The sequence below is a fragment of the Lepidochelys olivacea genome, assembly GCF_965140295.1.
Source record: "Lepidochelys olivacea isolate rLepOli2 genome assembly, chromosome: 27".
NCBI classification, from domain to species: Eukaryota; Metazoa; Chordata; order Testudines; family Cheloniidae; genus Lepidochelys; species Lepidochelys olivacea.
Genome location: NC_140437.1, coordinates 10,425,465 through 10,444,270, shown reverse-complemented (window position 1 = coordinate 10,444,270; position 18,806 = coordinate 10,425,465). Strand labels below are relative to the sequence as shown.

Sequence of the window (18,806 nt, the reverse complement as noted above, 5' to 3'; positions counted from 1 at the left end):
AAAGTTTCAGGGATTATCTCTTGGGGCAGGGGACTGCAGTCTAGGACGTGCTCAGTAACAGGAGGCTCTGGGACAGCTCTAAGGAGTGGCTCCAGTTTGTACCTAACACAGCACTGACTTCCTGGCCCATACAGCCCCCCCTTGCCATTAGCAACACGAAATATAAACCTCAGTCTGTTTATTCCTGAGCTTAGCAGGTCCCTGTAGGACCCTCTGTGCCTATACCTACCTCCATCTGCCTCACAGACAGCAAGAGCCTGCTTATGTTGCTTTGCACCTTATATAGTTATTTTACACCGGTGCATGGGTGGGGGGTGCTGACATACTGAGCTGGGAGCGATTTTCACCCACTTAGCACAGCTGGGAATGCTGGAACAAGGTGCAAGGCAAAGGAGATTCAGCCCCTTTTCAACCCAGGGTGGAGCTAATAGGACCCACCTGGTCTGGTTACCAGGTGGAGCCAGCAGAAGAACTCTGAATTTCTCTGCAAGGTGCTATCTTGATTCTCTCCAATTTTACAACAGAGTATCCTACTGGTTCCTGAGCTGCATAAGTGTGAGGAGAATCAGGCCCAGTTATTCAGGCTGGTTATTCTGAGACCTGAACTGTTTCCCGGGGGAAGGGAAGTCAGCATCACCTAGACAGAAGAAGGGGTTCCCAAGAGCAGAGTCTCAAAGAGTTTGAACGCACTGACCTGTTTTTGCATGGCCGGGGTGGCATCCACTTTCGTGGCACTAGGGTAGGGCATCACCAAGTCAAAAATGTTGGACCACGACTGGGCCCACATATTCCCTAGAGACCCGCAAGCGGATTTGGGGGCAGGAAGCAGGGGAGAAAGGGAGAAAAGAACAAAGCAAAGTTACTCCCAGCCCCGGAGCCAGAAGGGACGTCACTCCCTTAGGCTATTTTCAAAGATGCCTAAGGGCTTTGGATGCCTGTAAAGGGAATCCCAGGGGTGGCTCTGAAAGCCTCAGCCCTGGCTTGCAAAGAGGGGAAGGGAGCTGGTCAGCCTCCCTGCTCTTCCCGTCCTCCTCCCAGCCAGAAATCCTCCTCCTGTTCTCAAATGCAACCCTGTTCTCGGGGTAACACATGACTCCATGAGTCCCTTTTCTGTACTAAAAGGTCCTGGCTGAGAGACCTGGCAAAAGCCAATGTAACTCCACTGCCATCAGTGAAAGGAAGGACAGTTCAGTGGTTAGCGTGCAAGCCTAGGATTTAGCAGACCTGGCTTCAATTCTCTGTTCTGCCACAGACTTCCTGGGTCACCTTGGACAAGTGTCTTAGGCTCAGGTCCTCACAGGTACTTAGGCTCCTGCCTTCTCTTGAGTTCTATGGACATTAGGAATTTGCATACCTTTGAGGATCTGGGCCTTAGCCACTCTGGGGATCATGCCCTGCCCTCCCTCACATATAAGCTTGTGAGATGCTCTGATAGTGCAGTGATGGGGCCAGAGAGACAGAAATGGAGCTGGCCTGGCTTTGATACCCAGTTTCAGCTTGGGGCCAAGAGCCCAGAGAGGCGGGAAAACATCACCCAGTATGTAGCGCAGCGGACTGCAAAGCAGGACTCCTGCCTTGGCAGCCGGCTCGCTGGGACTCGCGGTAGATCAGACAGTTCCCACGGTTAGATGCCCCGAGTTTGATACCCGGGGCCAGACTTCGCAGAGAGCTCTGGGCGATTTTGTCAGGTGCAGCACTCTGTGTGCTGGGCTCTTTGCAAAGCCGGGCCCCACCGGTGAGCACCGGGCCTGTGGGGAAGTCTGGGCCCTAACAATGGGCCCTGATTTCCAGAGGATGGGGGCCCTTTCGTTCCAATGGGCCCTTACCCACTAGCACCATCACCCCCACATTAACAGGGTGATTCACTGCCCCACGGAAAACTGGCCACTGGAGCCAGCTGGGAGGATGGGGTGTTAGGTCTCCGGGGTGGGGGCAAAGGAGAAGGAGGTCCATCTCAGACGTCAGTGGCCCCTGGCCATCCCAGCGCCCAGACAATAATGTCCCAAGAGATGCAACGGCCCCGGGCGTGCCCCGGGGGGGGTCTTACCAAGCAGGTGAGCTGGGATGGGGCCCTTCAGGTTGATGTGCTCCTGCCCGTATTTGTTGAGGAGGGCGCGGCGCACGTAGGCATGCAGGTTGAGGTACAGGGGTTGCAGCTGCTGGTACAGCTGCTCCAGGTCCGCTTCGAAGGTGGGCGTCTCGTAGAGGGATCTCCAGAAGGCCCCATTGTCCGTGTGACCTGCCCGGATGCAGAAGGAGAGCGGAGATCGTGAGCACCCTGCCATGTCCGCATTGGTGCCCTGCTGCTGATCTCCACAGGCTGCACCAGCCCTGGCCCGGGGACAGCCCTGCCCCCTCGCTCCGGGGCTGGAAGTGTGGGCGGAGGGCAGCTGACTGAGCCATTGTAGTTGGCTCCAAGTGGCCTTCCTCATCTCCCTCATCTAGCTCCCATCACGCTGGGCTTTCAGAGACCCCAGGCCACACCCAGGACCTTGCTGGGGGCTGCTGCTTTTTAGTCCACTTCCCTTCAGCCAAGCCCGTGAAGCCCTGCGAGGCGTTCGCCTGGGGCCATAGTGAGATTGTCCAGGGGGCCTAAGGAAAGTTGAGGCCCGGTTCCCATTGAATCCCAGTGGAACTGGGCACTGAGGAAAAGGATTGTGTCTGAGTAAGGAGCTCAGGGTTGGGCGCAGGGAGCTGGAGGCCTCTGATAAATCTTCTGCGGTGGGGTGGGGATGGGAGCGCAGTGGGGCGGCTATAGAGGGGCGGGGACGGGAGCGAATTGGGGTAGGCATGGGAGCAGAGTGGGGCAGGGAGGGGGGTGTGGTGGGACAGGCACAGGGGATGGGGACGGGAGTGCAGTGGGGCGGCTATAGAGGGGATGGAAGTGTAGTGGGACGGAGATAGGGGATGGGTCAGGAGCACAGTGCAGTGGGGATGGGAGCTGAGTGGTGCAGGGATGGGGATGCATTGGGGCAGGGATGGGGAGTGTGGTGGGATGGGCACAGGGGGTGGGGACGGAAGTGCAGTGGGGCAGGGATAGGGGAGGGGATGGGAGTGCAGTGGGGTAGACATGGGAGCGCAGAGAGGAGGCTATAGAGGGGCGGGATGGGAGCGCAGTGGGACAGAGATAGGAGTGGGGACAGGAGCACAGTGGGGCAGGGATGGGAGTGCACTGGGGGCAGGGATAGGAGTGTGGTGGGACGGGCACAGGGGGTGGGGATTGGAGTGCAGTGGGGCGGCTATAGAGGGGTGGGGATGGAAGTGTAGTGGGGCGGAGATAGGGGATGGGTCAGGAGCACAGTGCAGTGGGGATGGGAGCTGAGTGGGGCAGGGATGGGGATACATTGGGGCAGGGACAGGAGTGTGGTGGGACGGGCACAAGGGGTGGGGATGGGAGTGCAGTGGGGCAGGGATAGGGGAGGGGATGGGAGTGCAGTGGGGTAGACATGGGAGTGCAGAGAGGAGGCTATAGAGGGGCGGGATGGGAGCGCAGTGGGGCAGAGATAGGAGTGGGGACAGGAGCACAGTGGGGCAGGGATGGGAGTGCACTGGGGGCAGGGATAGGAGTGTGGTGGGACGGGCACAGGGGGTGGGGACGGGAGTGCAGTGGGGCAGGGATAGGGGAGGGGATGGGAGTGCAGTGGGGCAGACATGGGAGCGCAGAGAGGAGGCTATAGAGGGGCGGGATGGGAACGCAGTGGGGGCAGGGATAGGAGTGGGGACAGGAGCACAGTGGGGCAGGGATGGGAGTGCACTGGGGGCAGGGACAGGAGTGTGGTGGGACGGGCACAGGGGGTGGGGACGGGAGTGCAGTGGGGCAGGGATAGGGGAGGGGATGGGAGTGCAGTGGGGTAGACATGGGAGCGCAGAGAGGAGGCTATAGAGGGGCGGGATGGGAGCGCAGTGGGGCAGAGATAGGAGTGGGGACAGGAGCACAGTGGGGCAGGGATGGGAGTGCACTGGGGGCAGGGATAGGAGTGTGGTGGGACGGGCACAGGGGGTGGGGACGGGAGTGCAGTGGGGCAGGGATAGGGGAGGGGATGGGAGTGCAGTGGGGTAGACATGGGAGCGCAGAGAGGAGGCTATAGAGGGGCGGGATGGGAGCGCAGTGGGGGCAGGGACAGGAGTGGGGACAGGAGCACAGTGGGGCAGGGATGGGAGTGCACTGGGGGCAGGGATAGGAGTGGGGACAGGAGCACAGTGGGGCAGGGATGGGAGTGCACTGGGGGCAGGGACAGGAGTGTGGTGGGACGGGCACAGGGGGTGGGGACGGGAGTGCAGTGGGGCAGGGATAGGGGAGGGGATGGGAGTGCAGTGGGGTAGACATGGGAGCACAGAGAGGCTATAGAGGGGCGGGATGGGAGCGCAGTGGGGCAGAGATAGGAGTGGGGACAGGAGCACAGTGGGGCAGGGATGGGAGTGCACTGGGGGCAGGGATAGGAGTGTGGTGGGACGGGCACAGGGGGTGGGGACGGGAGTGCAGTGGGGCAGGGATAGGGGAGGGGATGGGAGTGCAGTGGGGTAGACATGGGAGCGCAGAGAGGAGGCTATAGAGGGGCGGGATGGGAGCGCAGTGGGGGCAGGGACAGGAGTGGGGACAGGAGCACAGTGGGGCAGGGATGGGAGTGCACTGGGGGCAGGGATAGGAGTGGGGACAGGAGCACAGTGGGGCAGGGATGGGAGTGCACTGGGGGCAGGGACAGGAGTGTGGTGGGACGGGCACAGGGGGTGGGGACGGGAGTGCAGTGGGGCAGGGATAGGGGAGGGGATGGGAGTGCAGTGGGGTAGACATGGGAGCACAGAGAGGCTATAGAGGGGCGGGATGGGAGCGCAGTGGGGCAGAGATAGGAGTGGGGACAGGAGCACAGTGGGGCAGGGATGGGAGTGCACTGGGGGCAGGGATAGGAGTGTGGTGGGACGGGCACAGGGGGTGGGGACAGGAGCGCAGTGGGGTGGGGACGGGAGCAGGCTGTGTCGTTAGGGAGTGGTGGACCCTCTCCCTTTGGGAAGGCACCTCCACAGCAGGAAGCTGACCATTAAGCCTGGCTGCCTTGTTGCTCAGCTCCACATATCTCTTGTATTTGCTTTTGATCTCCTTCCCGGAGGCGTCCCGCCAGCCCTTCCAGGAGAAGAGGAGCTCGTCATAATCCCGCGACTTGGCTAGGATGTCGGTGAGGTCTACAAAGAGAGGAAATGACCATGGTGTGCCTCGTAACATCGCAGAACCTGGGCACCGCTGGAGTTCCCGGCTGACCCCACATCCCCAGCCACAGCCTCTTCTACCCGTAGACCAGCCACCACAGAACGGTTCCCATTGCCCAGTCCTCCTTCACCTTCCCAGGCTCCCCTCCTCGACTCTACTGCAAACGTCCCCATGAGCTCACCTGGCGGGATCGTCTCCCACTCCCCGCTAGACTCACCCCACGGGACCGCTGCTCCCTGCCATCATTCGAACTCTGCTTTTCCCTCTAAGTCACCCTCTCCCAAAGCCCTCCTGAGAGAACCCTTGCTGGTCACAGTTTTCTCTGTTGTCCATATGAATGTAACCAGTCCTCTATATTTCACATGCTCTGTAGTGGAAACTCATCCAGAGCAATCAAGTAGGGTTTGCTAACACACTGATACTAGACCAGATTTGATACTGGGCTCCGTTGGGTTGTAGCCATCGCAGCTGAGATCAGACACGATTGGAATTCCCCGGGCATTTGGGAACCGTCACACACTTTCCTCCCAGTTTGCTGCACACACATATGGAGATCCTAGCTTTAATTTCTGGAGCACCTTCAAAGAACTTCAGGTGCTGGGCGGTGATAGTGGGCGCCTCCCATTCCCTGGAGTCCTTGCTACCTCTTACCAGGATCCAATGGATAGCACTTGTCCTGTCCCTTGCAGACCTTGGCTATGCTGTATGTGGTCTCCATGTCCGAGAGGATGTTGTTGTACTGAAAAAGAAATTGTATCCACTTAGATGCCTGTTTATTGCTCTTCACTCAGAGACAATCCAACAGCATTCCCTGTCTCCAGCCACCCTTCTCTGGCCCTTCCATCCAGAGATCTCAAAACACTTTACAGAGATGAATGAATTCAGCCTCACCACTGCCGGGAAGGTAGGGAATGAATATCCACGTTTCACAGGGCACGTGTGTGGCGGGGGGAAATGGAGGCACAGAGAGACGAGACTTCCCCAAGCTCAATCTATGAGCCAGTGGAAGTCCCAGGGGCCTGAATCTTCAACCCACAGGATGCAAATCTCCCTCATTTACCTCAGTGGGAGTTTTGTCTCTCCTGTGACAAGGAGGGAGGCTGGAGCCTGGGAATCCTGAGTCCCGCTACCGTGCTCGGGGCACTAGCTGATACTCCTCCCTGCCCTCACACACAAACACTCTCTGTCTCTTTCAACGAGAGAGAGAACATGGGAAGCCAAGTGGTTTAATGGTGGCAGTCCACGCCTGGCATAACTGTACTAATAGAACCGTTGAAAAATGAGCCATAGGTCAGTCGCCTCATGCCCTCGTTCTCTGTATAGGCTGAGCTCCTGTGTCAGACTACATCTCCCATGATGCACCAGGGTCTGGGGATGGGAGGCAGTGCATCATGGGAAATTGAGTCCAATTGCGGAATCCAAACAATAAACAAGAACGGGGGCGCGAGGCAACCAAACTCCAACTCCAACAAGGGTCCATGGCAGCATGTCCACATTGAAATATTTTGACTCTCACACATTCAGTTTTTGAACAAAAGAAATCATTTTTTTCCCATGGAAAGCAGATCCTTTCTGCAAAGCAATTAAGTTGAAAAAACACTTTTCTGTCAAAAAAACAGTTTTGATTGAAAAATGTTGATCAGACCTAATTACTAATCAGCTGGCCAGCTCAGACACTGTACCAAATCCATGGCCTCAGACCTTCCCGGCTGGGCTTCATGACAAGGGTCAGAACTCAGCCTCCCCCTAGGACACAGACCCCACCACATGGAACTAAAGGAGAATCTCCAAGAGTTGTTAGGAGGAGCAGGGCCCATGACTAGCGCTTCTGCTTTGGGGGATTTATTAATTTCATTGGGGGAGGTATTTTTAGCAATTTTTGAGTTTTATGCAGCTGTCCAAAAATCAGGGGAGTTTCAGGACTTTCTCTTTGTATAGACTGGAATGATTCATGAGCTACATGACTCATTCCAGCCTATACTTCCGTAAGGGTAATCGCTTTGTCATGGTCCCTTGTGTACTTGAACATAGTATTTTTTCAAACAGCATTGTGTTGAAGTGCACTCAGGAACCTTCATGGCGCACTAGCAGGGTATACATCAGTGTTCTCCAACCTTTTTACACCCAAGATCAATTTTTGAATTTAAGGGTAACCCAGGATCTACCCTGCCCCTTCCCCGAGGCCCCACTCCACTCACTCCATCCCCCCGCTTGCTCTCCCCCACCCTCACCCTGGGGCCAAGGGGTTCGCAGTGTGGGAGGGGGCTCCAGGCTGAGGTGCAGGAGGGCATGTGGGGTGTTGGCAGGGGCTTGGGGTGCAGGAGGGGATTTGGGGTGCAGGAGGGGGCATGAGGTGCTGGCTCTGGGAGGGAGGTCAGGGCTGGGGCAGGGGGTTGGGGTACATGAGGGGGCTCACGGTGCTGGCTTGGGAGGACGGTCAGGGCTGGGGCTTGGGGTGCAGGAGGGGGTATGGGGAGCTGGCTCTGGGAGGGGGGTCAGGGCTGGGTCAGGGGGTTGGGGTGCAGCCTCCTGCCTGGCGGCACTTACCGCAGGCAGCCCCTGGTTGGCAGCATAGTGAGGCTAAGGCAGGCTTCCTGCCTGCCCTGGCCCTACACCGCTCCTGGAAGGGGCCAACATGCTGCCCCTCTCTGCTGGCACCGAGACCCCTTCCCCCACCACGGGGCCGCACTGGCCACTTCTGGGAGTGGCGTGGGGCCGTGGCAGGCAAGGACCCTGCCTTAGCGGCAGCCCCGCTACACCACCAGAGATGGCAATCGACTGGGAGAGTCGCCAGGTTCGACCAGTCGATCACGATCGGTGACCACTCGTCTACATGGACCAATTAACGTACAACACATTACTGCACTTTAGAATTCACCCCCCTCCCCCCAGTGTGCATTACAACTCCGTGTAGACAAGCCCTTAGATACAAGTAACTCTTTCCAATAAACACCGATTTCATTTGTTGTGTATCGGGGGTGAGGGTGGAGGGGGGGGTTAATCAGTGTACTGATTCCATCCAGGAGAGGGCAGTGGTGTACACACACCCCCACACCCACCCCTGCCCCTTGGTCTGCCCCAATAGCACAGAACACAAAGGGTCTCTTTTAAAATGGGCTTGTCACACTGGAGTATCTGGGAGTCGGGCGGACGCATTTCTGACCTGCTCAGTAAACTCTCTTTATTGTGGTTGGGAATAATCCGTGTTTTAAAGGGGGCGTCGGGCCTCCTGCCCAAGCCTGCTGGGAACCCACCATCCCATCCTCATGTGATGTTGTGGCAACGGCGGGGGCTGCGCTTGGACTGTGCTGCCGGATGAGACAGGAGGAGGCGGATGGGCAGGGAAGGAGGGCGCATGAAGGCACACTTTGGGGTACTCTGGCCAGATCATGAAAAACACAGGAGTTCGGCTCCCCTTTTGGGTGGAATTTCGGGCCTGTTACTTTTATCTAACTGGATCTCCCAGACCTACTCGTAACTCACCCACCAGGAACCTGGGATCAGCCCTGTACTGCATCTCGTCCTTCTCCATTTCCAGGATCAGTGCCGGCCCAGGTGCAGCCCTCCAGCTAAGGGCAACACAGAGTTATGCAAAGCAGCCCACAGCTGCCCTCGCCTTTCATAGGAGATTACAGACCCCAGCATGCAATACTCCCGCTGCATCTGAAGAGCCAAGCCGCGCTGCATGCTGGGACACGAAGTCTTTGCTTGGTGAACCCCGTGGGGCAGGGATTGGGCCTTCTCTGCTTGGGAAGCGCCCAGCATGCTGTCTCAGCTCCGCATGGAAGACGTGGGAGGCCGCAATCCACTCCATGTTAAGCGGGGCCTTCTGGGTGCTGCCACAGAACACCCTGCCTCCCCCTCCTCTCACCTCCTTCAGCTCCAGGTCAGGCAGGGCGGCCCTCTCAATGTCGCTCAGTTTCTTCAGGATGCGCTTGACGCTCTGGTCCTGGAAGTCAGAGTAGTCGAACTGCCGGGCCTGCATGCCGTGCTTCAGGGTGTGGGCTGACATCTCCAGGTTCTTCTCCAGCTGCAGGACCAAGGGGGGACAGGAAAGGAATCATCTGATTGGGGTGATGAGACGCAGCCCCCGCTAAGAATACTGGCAGCTATGGCATGCTCTCACTGCGGGCTGGCCAGAGACCTAGGTCTAGGTCTAATCTACAAATGAGGCCCAACTCATTTAGGGATGACGGGAGAAAGGCACCTCCCAGCGTATGAATGCTACTCTTTGGCTACCCCCTGGCAGCAGCAGGAGCTGCCCCGGTTTTCTGTGCTTGTCTGCAATGGACTTTGGGGACAACCTGCCTGCCTCTGCTCAGCGTCACACTCTGTGGCCTGCAGCCCGGTCTCATACCATGACCTGCTTGTTGTAGTCCGTGATGTTGGTGTTGTAAGCCCAGGACGCCTCGCTGTAGGCGTTCCACACCACTTCGGCCGTGCTGTTGTACTCCCCCAAGAAGTCTTTGGCTTGTGCTTCGTCCGCTACTTTATCTAGAAGTGGGGAAAATCCAATGGATAAAGTAGGAAAATGAGCTCTTCCCCTTGTGTGAGCAGAACCTCCTTGGAGAAACCATGAATCCAGTGCCACAGGCTCTCCACGCATCTGAGCGGGCACCACTTCCTGCCCCCTTAGAGGGACGTGACAGGAGAAGCCAACAGAAGAGTAGCAGGTCGACGCTAGTGAGGCATCTGCCTTTGTTCATTTGGACAGGAGTAGCCAGGCTGAGCCCAGCAGTCTAGACCGTACCGGTCAGCCAATCAGAATGCAGCCCAGAATGCTACCTCATGGATGATCTGTTACATCGGGAGAGCAGGAATTACTCTAACAGAAGAGACCCTTGGCCTATCTCGTTGTGGATCAGGTGTCCAGCCAATGGCGCATGTTTCAAAGGAAGGTGCAGTGCCCCACGAAGCACATGACTGTGTGATGCTATCCGGAGCCCAGCCGGAGCACGGTGCTATTTCGGACTAGCCCATCTCACCACGCTCTAGCAGAGACATTGCCCACCTCCCACGTGTATTCAGAGTAGCAATGCCATGCTCTGTCCATCTGGGGACACCTCCCAACACCCCTGGACCCAGCGCTGAGGATTTACCGATGCCATCAGGGTAGCCCTCAGGGACAGGCGGGCGCCACTCGAAGTCCGGCCAGCCCAGTGTTTCGTTCCTTTTGTTGTTCTGATTCTGAAGCCACGCTGTCACAGGGCTGAAGTACTCCAGGAGGGCCCCAGCGTCCATCTTCTCCATGCCAGTCATATTGAAGAGGATCTCTTGCCAGGGCTTGGAAGAGCCAGCTTTCAACACCTCACTGCAGAGAACCGGGAAAGCAAATGCCAGCAAGAGACAATGAGATGGACATGTCAAGCAAAGCATGTATAGTTTTGCACATCAAGAGACGGGTGTGATGCTGGGAGAGCAGGTGCCAGCTCATGCCAAAGTCCCCATGTCTCAATTGAACGCTGACACACACAGAGCTGGAATAAGTCTGCCTCACCTGTGTGTTAGTGTTATTAAAATAGGTATTAGAATGATAAAAATGTGTCTAGAATGCTTGTGAGTTGCTGCATGCATTAATCTCACTGATAGCATTTGTACCCCCTAGTGTAATATTTGAGCAGTTGTATTGTGAGCCTCTGTGACTGTGTAACTCTCCAGACAGGAGAGAGACATTAATTACTGTGAAGTGCTGATCATCAACACAATGTGTTACGTCCTCCCCAACAGGAAAAGTCCATTGACACCAGACAAACTATTGTGGGACATTAAAGAGGACAAAATACTTCATTGTTCTGTCCTCCTTCCCATGAAGATGAGTCCTGTAAGTGGATTCCTCTGATCAGCTGAGTTCGCAGCTCAGAGCACATGGCAGGAAGGGGATAAAAACCCAAAACAAAAGGAACCTGGTATCTCTATGCTGCTTGGATGCTGGGGCGCAAGGGTTTTCTAGACATAAGCAAGAGTTTCCCAGCTGCTTACCCTGGGTTAGCTCTAAAGGACATATACAGCTTGCTGATTATAGAACTTCTATTACCTTTTGAAACTTGATTGTAACTGATTTGTTTATATATATTTACCTGCTTTAACCTTGTAAATAACTCTCTAATTTCCTTTTCCAACTTAATAAATCTTTATATAGTTTATTATAATATTGGCTACAAGTGTTGTCTTTAGTGTGAGAGCTAAGGTGCAATTGACCTGGGGTAAGTGACTGGTCCTTTGAGACTGAGACTAACCTGAATATTGCTGTGATTCTTGGCATAAGGGACCATCTGTCACAAAAGTATCTTCACCTGGGTGGTGAGGTGGGTGGGGGTGTCGAAGGGGACTGTCTGTGACTCCATGCATATGTTGTTATTAGTGCCTGAGGAGTTCACACTTGGTAATTGGTTGATGAGCTTTAAGTGTAGAACTCACAGTCAGTTTGGGGTTTGTGCCCGGCTTCCTAACAGTCTGTCCTGAGTCACTGCAGCCAGTGTTATGGGCAATCGATTCTCAGGCTTCAGGGGATCAACTGGCCACCCCAGGCTCAGAGGAGCATCTCTTCTCACCATGTGCTTAAGTCACTTTGGAAAATGACACCCAGGCCCCTAAATCACTTAGGTGTCTTTAAAAATTGGACAGCTGGACCTTCTGTTTTTGGGCTTCGTTCAGGCCTGGAGTTGCATCAACTTACATTAGTGCTGACTTTGCAGAAAGTAAAGTCTTTACACACATCCCTGCCACTTTCACAGAGGGCACCCATCCCTGTATGGAGAACGTGCCCTTAGCTGGGACTTGAACAGGGATTCAGGCGTTTAAAACAGCCACACTACCACTTGAGCTAAAGGCTAATCTCCAGCTAGTCCTAGTGTAGGGACTGACAGCCTCCTGGACCTCCAGCCTGTAGGGAGCAAGGCCATCATATATCCCCCAGATGAACCGATGCACTGATCCCATAAGAACAGCCATTCTGGCTCAGACCAACGGTCCCTCTAGCCCAATCTCATGTCTTCTGACAGTGGCCAGTGCCAGATGCTTCAGAGGGAACCAATGAGAGAGGCTAGTGGAGAATGAAGACACCCCGCCCGCCATGCCTTTTGTGACCTCTTGTGGTCCTTTCTAACCACCCTGCTAGGGTTGGGGCTCCGGGCTGAGCAGCTCACCCCCTTCTTTCCCAAAACCTCCCTCGGCTCTCACCCGAGTTTTGCTCCTGCCTCTTTAGATGTGTAGATGTCACAGGTGTGCAAGGGGCCGGTGTGATTGGCAGCTTGGCACAGGGCCTTGTGAAACTGGAACTGCAGAATAAAGCTCACAAAATACCTGTGAAGAAAGCAAGTGCCATAATAACATAAGAACGGCCATACTGGGTCAGACCAAAGGTCCATCTAGCCCAGTATCCTGTCTTCCAACAGTGGCCAGTGCCAGGTGCCCCAGAGGGAATGAACAGAACAGGTCATCATCGAGTGATCCATCCACTGTTGCCCATTCCCAGCTTCTGGCAAACAGAGGCTAGGGCCACCATTCCTGTCCATCCTGGCTAATAGCCATTGATGGACCTATCCCCCATGAATTTATCTAGTTCTTTTTTGAACCCTGTTATAGTCTTGGCCTTCACAACATCCTCTGGCAAGGAGTTCCACAGGTTGACTGCGTTGTGTGAAGAAATACTTCCTTTCGTTTGTTTTAAACTGGCTGCATGGGAATGGGGGAGAGAGACCAGCCCCAGTACTTTTGCCTCCTGCCATTTACATTCTTCACATCTTTGGAATCATTCTAGGCCCTGAACAATAAAGGGCCCCGATGGTGACTGGTGCGATTAGGCTGTTTCAGAGTCCGACCAGGGGTTTTTGTGCTGACAAAGGGGAGGAGACGAGAGACAGCACTGGGATCAGACAGAAGCACTGTGTACATTTCACCGTCACTGCCCTGTACTCTGGTCTCCTGACGCTGCAGAGCTGGGTTCCCCACACTGTGCTGTACCCCAGTCCTGACCCACAGCACCCCCTGTCATTGCAAACCTGGGCTCCCCACACTGCTCTGCCGATGGTGATTCTATGTGTTGTGCCATTACAAACATTGTGAGTATCAGGGGCAATAGCATCGAATAACTTTAGGTTACCCAGGCTGTATATGAGAGTCTCCAGGAACTGTCACTAATTTTAAGGCTCACTGGGGCCCTGCCACGCATCAGCTTAGCTAGTACATGGCATAGTTCACCCCTTATTATTCCAGTGCAGGGTCCCACGCAGCTTTGCCAGTGGGCCACTATCCTGGCCTACAGAACTCCCAGCCGGAGAGACAGATAGGTATGACCTGTAGGTGCCCCTCGCTGCGGGTCTGGAGGACGCTGCCTGATCCACACAGCAAGCTGCAGCCACTTCCTGTGGCTTTTGTGATACAGATAAACGTGCCACAAAGGACTAGAGTGCAGCCTCGTCAAATTCAGGCTGGTGGATTGGCCCAGCGCACCCGCACATGCCAGTGGTCCGAGAAGCAAGTCACGAAGTACCTGATGTAGGGGGTGTTGCCAGGGATGTGATACTTTGCACCAGGGTCAAAGTTGGTTTCGTTCCTTGCAATGGGAGGACAGATGCCCTGATATTTAGTTCTGTAAAACAAAGGGGTTGGGGGGACAAAATGAACGGCATTAGCAGGGGCCTGAAAGAATCGGACACATGAGCCCCTCCCCCCCCCCCGGTGTGTGCATAGTAAAGAGGAAACAAGAAGAAGGAAGAGGGGAAGCTATAGTGATGAACAGCCCTGAACGTGTCTGGGGCTTAATTTCAGATATTTCTATCCATCCACCCCCCAAACATCCGTCCCTCTGTCCACATATACACCCATGCACCACTCACATATTCATCTATCCATCCATCCACATATATACCCATCCATCCATCCATCCATCCATCCATCCATCCACCCACCCACATACCCATCCATCTATCCACATATACACCCCCCCATCCATCCAGACACCCACTCACCCACATATCCATCCATGAATCTATCTTCGCACAAACATACCCATACATCTATCCACATATCCACCCATCCACCCGTCCATCTATCCACATATACACCTGTCCATCCATCCACATACTCTTCCATCCATCCACCCACCCACCCACATGCCCATCCATCTATCCACATATACACTCCCCCACCCATCCACCCACCCACATACCCATCCATCCACTCACCAACACACCCATCCATCTTCGCACAAACATACCCATCCATCTATCCACATATACACGTATCCATCCACCCGCCCACATACCCATCTATCTATCCACATATACACCCACCCACCTACTCATCCATCCATCCACCCACCCACCCACATGCCCATCCATCTATCCACATATACACTCCCCCACCTATCCACCCACCCACATACCCATCCATCCACTCACCAACACACCCATCCATCTTCGCACAAACATACCCATCCATCTATCCACATATACACGTATCCATCCACCCACCCACATACCCATCTATCTATCCACCTACTCACCCACATACATACCTATCCATTCACCCACCTACCCACATATACACCCACCCATCCACCCACCCACATACATACCTATCCATCCATCCATTCATTTACCAGAGTATTGGCCTGGTCCCAAAGCTAAGAACATGTTCTCTTGTTAGATTTCTGGTATTCCCCGTTGGTCACAAGGTTCCTCCCCTTCCGATCCCAACCAGGATGCACGAGTGCAAAGGTGGCCACAATGGCTGCCCAAAGGCACCTGACCTAGCCACATCAATGAAAGGTTCGGGACTGACATTTGGGTCAGTTTCTTCTTTTCTCCAGCCACATTTGTCCCAGCCCATTCTCAAGGGTAAAATTGCAACTACACTGTCTCTATTCATTTCAGCCCATGCTGGGGCCGAGGGTGAACTAATCCGGTCAACTCACAAGCAATCACCATCTGTTTGCACGGTGCATCTTTCAAACCAGAAACAGCACAAAACTATTCACGCTTCACACATGCATGTTCACTTATGCTCACACCCATGGGCGCACAGGTGCACACCCACACACACCTGTGTGGGAAGAAACACGCATGCACACACATGTTCATCAACCACATGTGTGTGTGCATTCACACCAGCGTGCCCTTTACCTCAGATACCACCAGTCATAGTTGTAGCGGCTAGGGGGGGTGCGGCCACTGAAGACATTCCAGCGCCACTGGTCGATGAGGTAACCGAAGGGGAGAAAGGCAATCTTCTCCAAGGCCATTTTCAGCAAGTAGTTGATGTCACTCTCTGCAAGAAACAGAGCCGGAGTGAAGCAGGGAAGGGACCTGGGGGGATGCAGACATTAGTCCAGGCTTCCTGGAAAGAGCCCCCGGACCCCTGCAGTGGGAATTGTGCCCAGGCAGCTTCCTTAGTTGGCCAGAGGAGCAGGAAGGTCTGCGGGGGCAAGCTAAAATGGCATTGTGACACAATGTGCCCCTTTCCTTCAGCAGTCACCTCACTAGACGCTCCTCCCCGGCTCTCCTGACTAGAATGGGGTGATATTTTTTTGACAAAACTTTTATTTTTTCCCCAACGAAAACACCCAACGCATTGTCGGGTCCCCCAAAGCATTGTGGCAATTCACGCCAAATCTGCCAAATTGTTTCAGCCGGAAAAAGAGAAAACCGAAAAACGCTGCTTTTTCCAGTCAAAACGACTTTTGGTTTCAAATTTTACGTCCATTTTATTTGATTTTTTCCCCAACCCCTTCAAAATAAAAGTTTGTTCGACCCGAAACGATTTTTGTCCCGACGTTTCAGGCCAGGATGGAGGTGCGCTGACAGGGCTCCAGACCGGATTCATAATCATCAGCATAAATACGATCCCAAGAACACTTTGTCCCCTGCGAAGCAGCCGCTGGCTTGCAGCAGCAGTTTCCAAAATGCGTTTGGCTCAACCTGGTGCCATCTGGCTCAACACGTGGGCCGGTTAAAGCCCAGCTCCAGGACAGAGCCTTTCCAGCCTTGCCTTTCTCCAGCAGAAACTAGTCACTTTCACTCAGACAGCTGGCCCGGGCCTAAGAGGAATTCACTGAGCATGAAACCCAGCCCAGAGAGCTGACTTCTCCTTGGAAATAGGCTTGCTTGGCTGCAAGATCCAGATTCCAGAAAGAAACCAGGAACAGCTCTGCAAGGGGAGCTCTGTTCTGTTGGCAGGGAGAAGGGTTTGCTTCAAAGCAAACGAGGCACAGAGCCCCGGTTCCCAAGCCAGCCTGCGATTCAGCACCCAGGGGTGTTGCCGTGGGAGTCCTTCAGGGGTGAAGACAATGGCATCTCGGTGTCTGGGCACCAGCCTGCTCCTGCAATCGGATCCATGCAATTACACTCCAAAGCTGGAGGCTAGTTTGAGGCCCCTTTCAAAACCTCTGCACTTGCACTGGTTTGAAACTCCCAAGGCTCTTCCGGCCGCGTGATGACTCTTGCTTTGCATCCGAATAAGCGAGATCAGACTCGGACCCGTGGTCATTCAAATCTTAAGGACAAATAATCCACAAGTCCCTATTCTGTTTTTGCTCAGGCAAAATGTCCATTGACGTTCATGGGCCTGAACCCGAGAAGTGCTGAGCACCCACAACCCCCAGGGAGCCAGCGGGCTCAGGCCCAGGGTCAGTTTTCCCTGAGTAAGAGCTTCCTGGGTCCCAGCGTTTGACGCCTTGCTCCCCTTGCTGACCCAGTGCACAGGGTGGGTGCTAGCCTCGGAGATCCCAGCCTAGCAATAGGATCAGCCGCAGCAGCCACCCGTGTAGCCCCGGCTACCCTCCCCCTGAGTGGCAAATCGTCCGCTCTCATCAGAAGAAGCTAATTGCAGGTGACCTTTGCTGCGGCTTCCCGTCATCACATTAGCTCACGCACTTCTCCTCCGCCCCACAAAGACACTCGCCTCACCGAAAAGCCTGGACCTGCCGGTGCAGCCTTTGGCTGGGTTATTTAAAGGAGCCTGCCCCTCAGCGAGCAGTTCCCAGGGCTGCAGGGTGGGCAAGTGCCCATGGCTTCAGAACCAGGCGAGCCCCAAATCTCAGCCCAAACAGGTCTTTGGCTGGAGCAGGATTGCGGGACGGGGGAAGGTTCATTCTTTGGAAGGGGAAGTGAACAACTGCCCTGCTGTTGGTCAGGAGGATGCTGGCTGGGTTCCTTAGACTCATGGCCCCTCTCCGCTGCCCGCGTCTCTGGACACCTGGGTCCAGAGCCTCATCTGGTGTAAGCTGGTATAGCTCCACTGAAGTCAATGGAGTTAGGCCAATTTTACAGCAGCTGAGGACCTAGGGCCATTACTTTCAGGTGCTGCCATGGGAGGTTAGCACGAAGGGCCTGTAAGCCACAACTGCCAGGGTCTTGTCCAAGCTCTGCCACAGACGTGCCATATAACCCTGATCACGTCACTTAACCTCGCTGTTCCTTAGTTTCTCCATTCGTCAAACAGTGATAATGATACTCACGCCCTTTGGGAAGTGCTCTGAGATCTCTCGATTTAAGAATGCCCCACAAGTGCTAGGTGTGAGTAAAAATAAATGCACCAGTCTGGGATGTATGAGCTGCACCAGCATGGAGAGCAGCCCCCAGGCAAGGAGTGACGATGGCTAGAAGCACTCAGAAAATCCCCTCAGAGCTAACTCTGGACTCAGATGCTCTCCTGGACCAGCCAACGTGCAACACAAGAGCTGGAGGGACTGGGCAGCTGGGGGTGTGATGACAGTGGGGAGCCCAAACCACTCCAGCCTAAAGACACACTTGGGCATGAATGGCAGAGTTAGCAACTTGCATGCCGGAGGCAGGGGAGAGTGTGTGGAAGGTGCCCTGGTTCAGAGCAGCCATACCAGGGCCCTGGCGCTTTCCTCCCTGCAGATCTCAGCTCATGCTGCAGCCCCCTACCCACCCCACCCCCTGTCCAGAGGAGGTATCTGGTTCCCGGTGCCTTGGGGGCATGTCCCCGCTGGTACCTGCATCCTGGGTGACTTGGCTGAGGAGCCCAAGCTTCTGGAGATGCCCGGGGGTGGAGACCGACAGGCTCATGACGTCGCCGATGGCCTCGTGGAAGCCAGGGTTGGCCCCGCTGCGGAAGGTGACCGGCTGGTCCTTGTACTGCAGGTAATACTCGACGTGCCCCATCTCGTGGTGCACCGTGAAGAGCTGCTCCATGGTGACTGTGGTGCACTGCTTGATCCTGCAGGGCGAGGGGCAGAGTCCTGTCCACACGCGCCCTTTGCACTGAGGAGGGCTTGACCTGCCTGCTCCCCCTGCTGGGATACACACAGCCCCGGGAGGGAGGGAGGGAGCCTGCTAGCCCCTGGCAGGTGGGAAGCAACATACTCCGTGGGGCAGGGACAGTCAGCAGCCCGCACAACCCCCCACCCCTGCTGGGAACACTGGGGGGATGGAGAACACCCTCCTATTGCTCCCTCCTTGCTCCCCCCAGTAACGGATGCTCACAGCAGCACAGAAGAGACCCTAGGGTGCTGGCGAGGGTCAGTGCAAAGGGGGACTCCGGCAGGTGGTGTCGGTGGAGAGGGGAGAACATGGGCTGCTAAGCCGGATGGGAGAAGGAGTTCTGCCGGGATGGGAACACGTTAGCTATGCAGAGAGAA

The 18,806-nt window shown here is 55.2% G+C and overlaps 1 protein-coding gene across 1 annotated transcript in view; it reads right to left on the bottom strand.

The window, feature by feature from the left end:
• The window catches only part of ACE (angiotensin I converting enzyme), a 58,789-nt gene that overhangs the window by 7,486 nt on the left and 32,497 nt on the right, over window positions 1-18,806 (bottom strand). The window contains exons 8-18 of the mRNA XM_084615924.1: window positions 18,162-18,385; window positions 15,328-15,472; window positions 13,695-13,793; window positions 12,383-12,505; window positions 10,303-10,514; window positions 9,561-9,697; window positions 9,075-9,233; window positions 5,855-5,942; window positions 5,035-5,178; window positions 2,048-2,239; window positions 695-792 (exon numbers count right to left, since the gene is read on the bottom strand). Coding sequence (XP_084472050.1) covers window positions 695-792; window positions 2,048-2,239; window positions 5,035-5,178; window positions 5,855-5,942; window positions 9,075-9,233; window positions 9,561-9,697; window positions 10,303-10,514; window positions 12,383-12,505; window positions 13,695-13,793; window positions 15,328-15,472; window positions 18,162-18,385 — 1,621 coding nt within the window. The remainder of the gene's footprint in view (window positions 1-694; window positions 793-2,047; window positions 2,240-5,034; window positions 5,179-5,854; window positions 5,943-9,074; window positions 9,234-9,560; window positions 9,698-10,302; window positions 10,515-12,382; window positions 12,506-13,694; window positions 13,794-15,327; window positions 15,473-18,161; window positions 18,386-18,806) is intronic.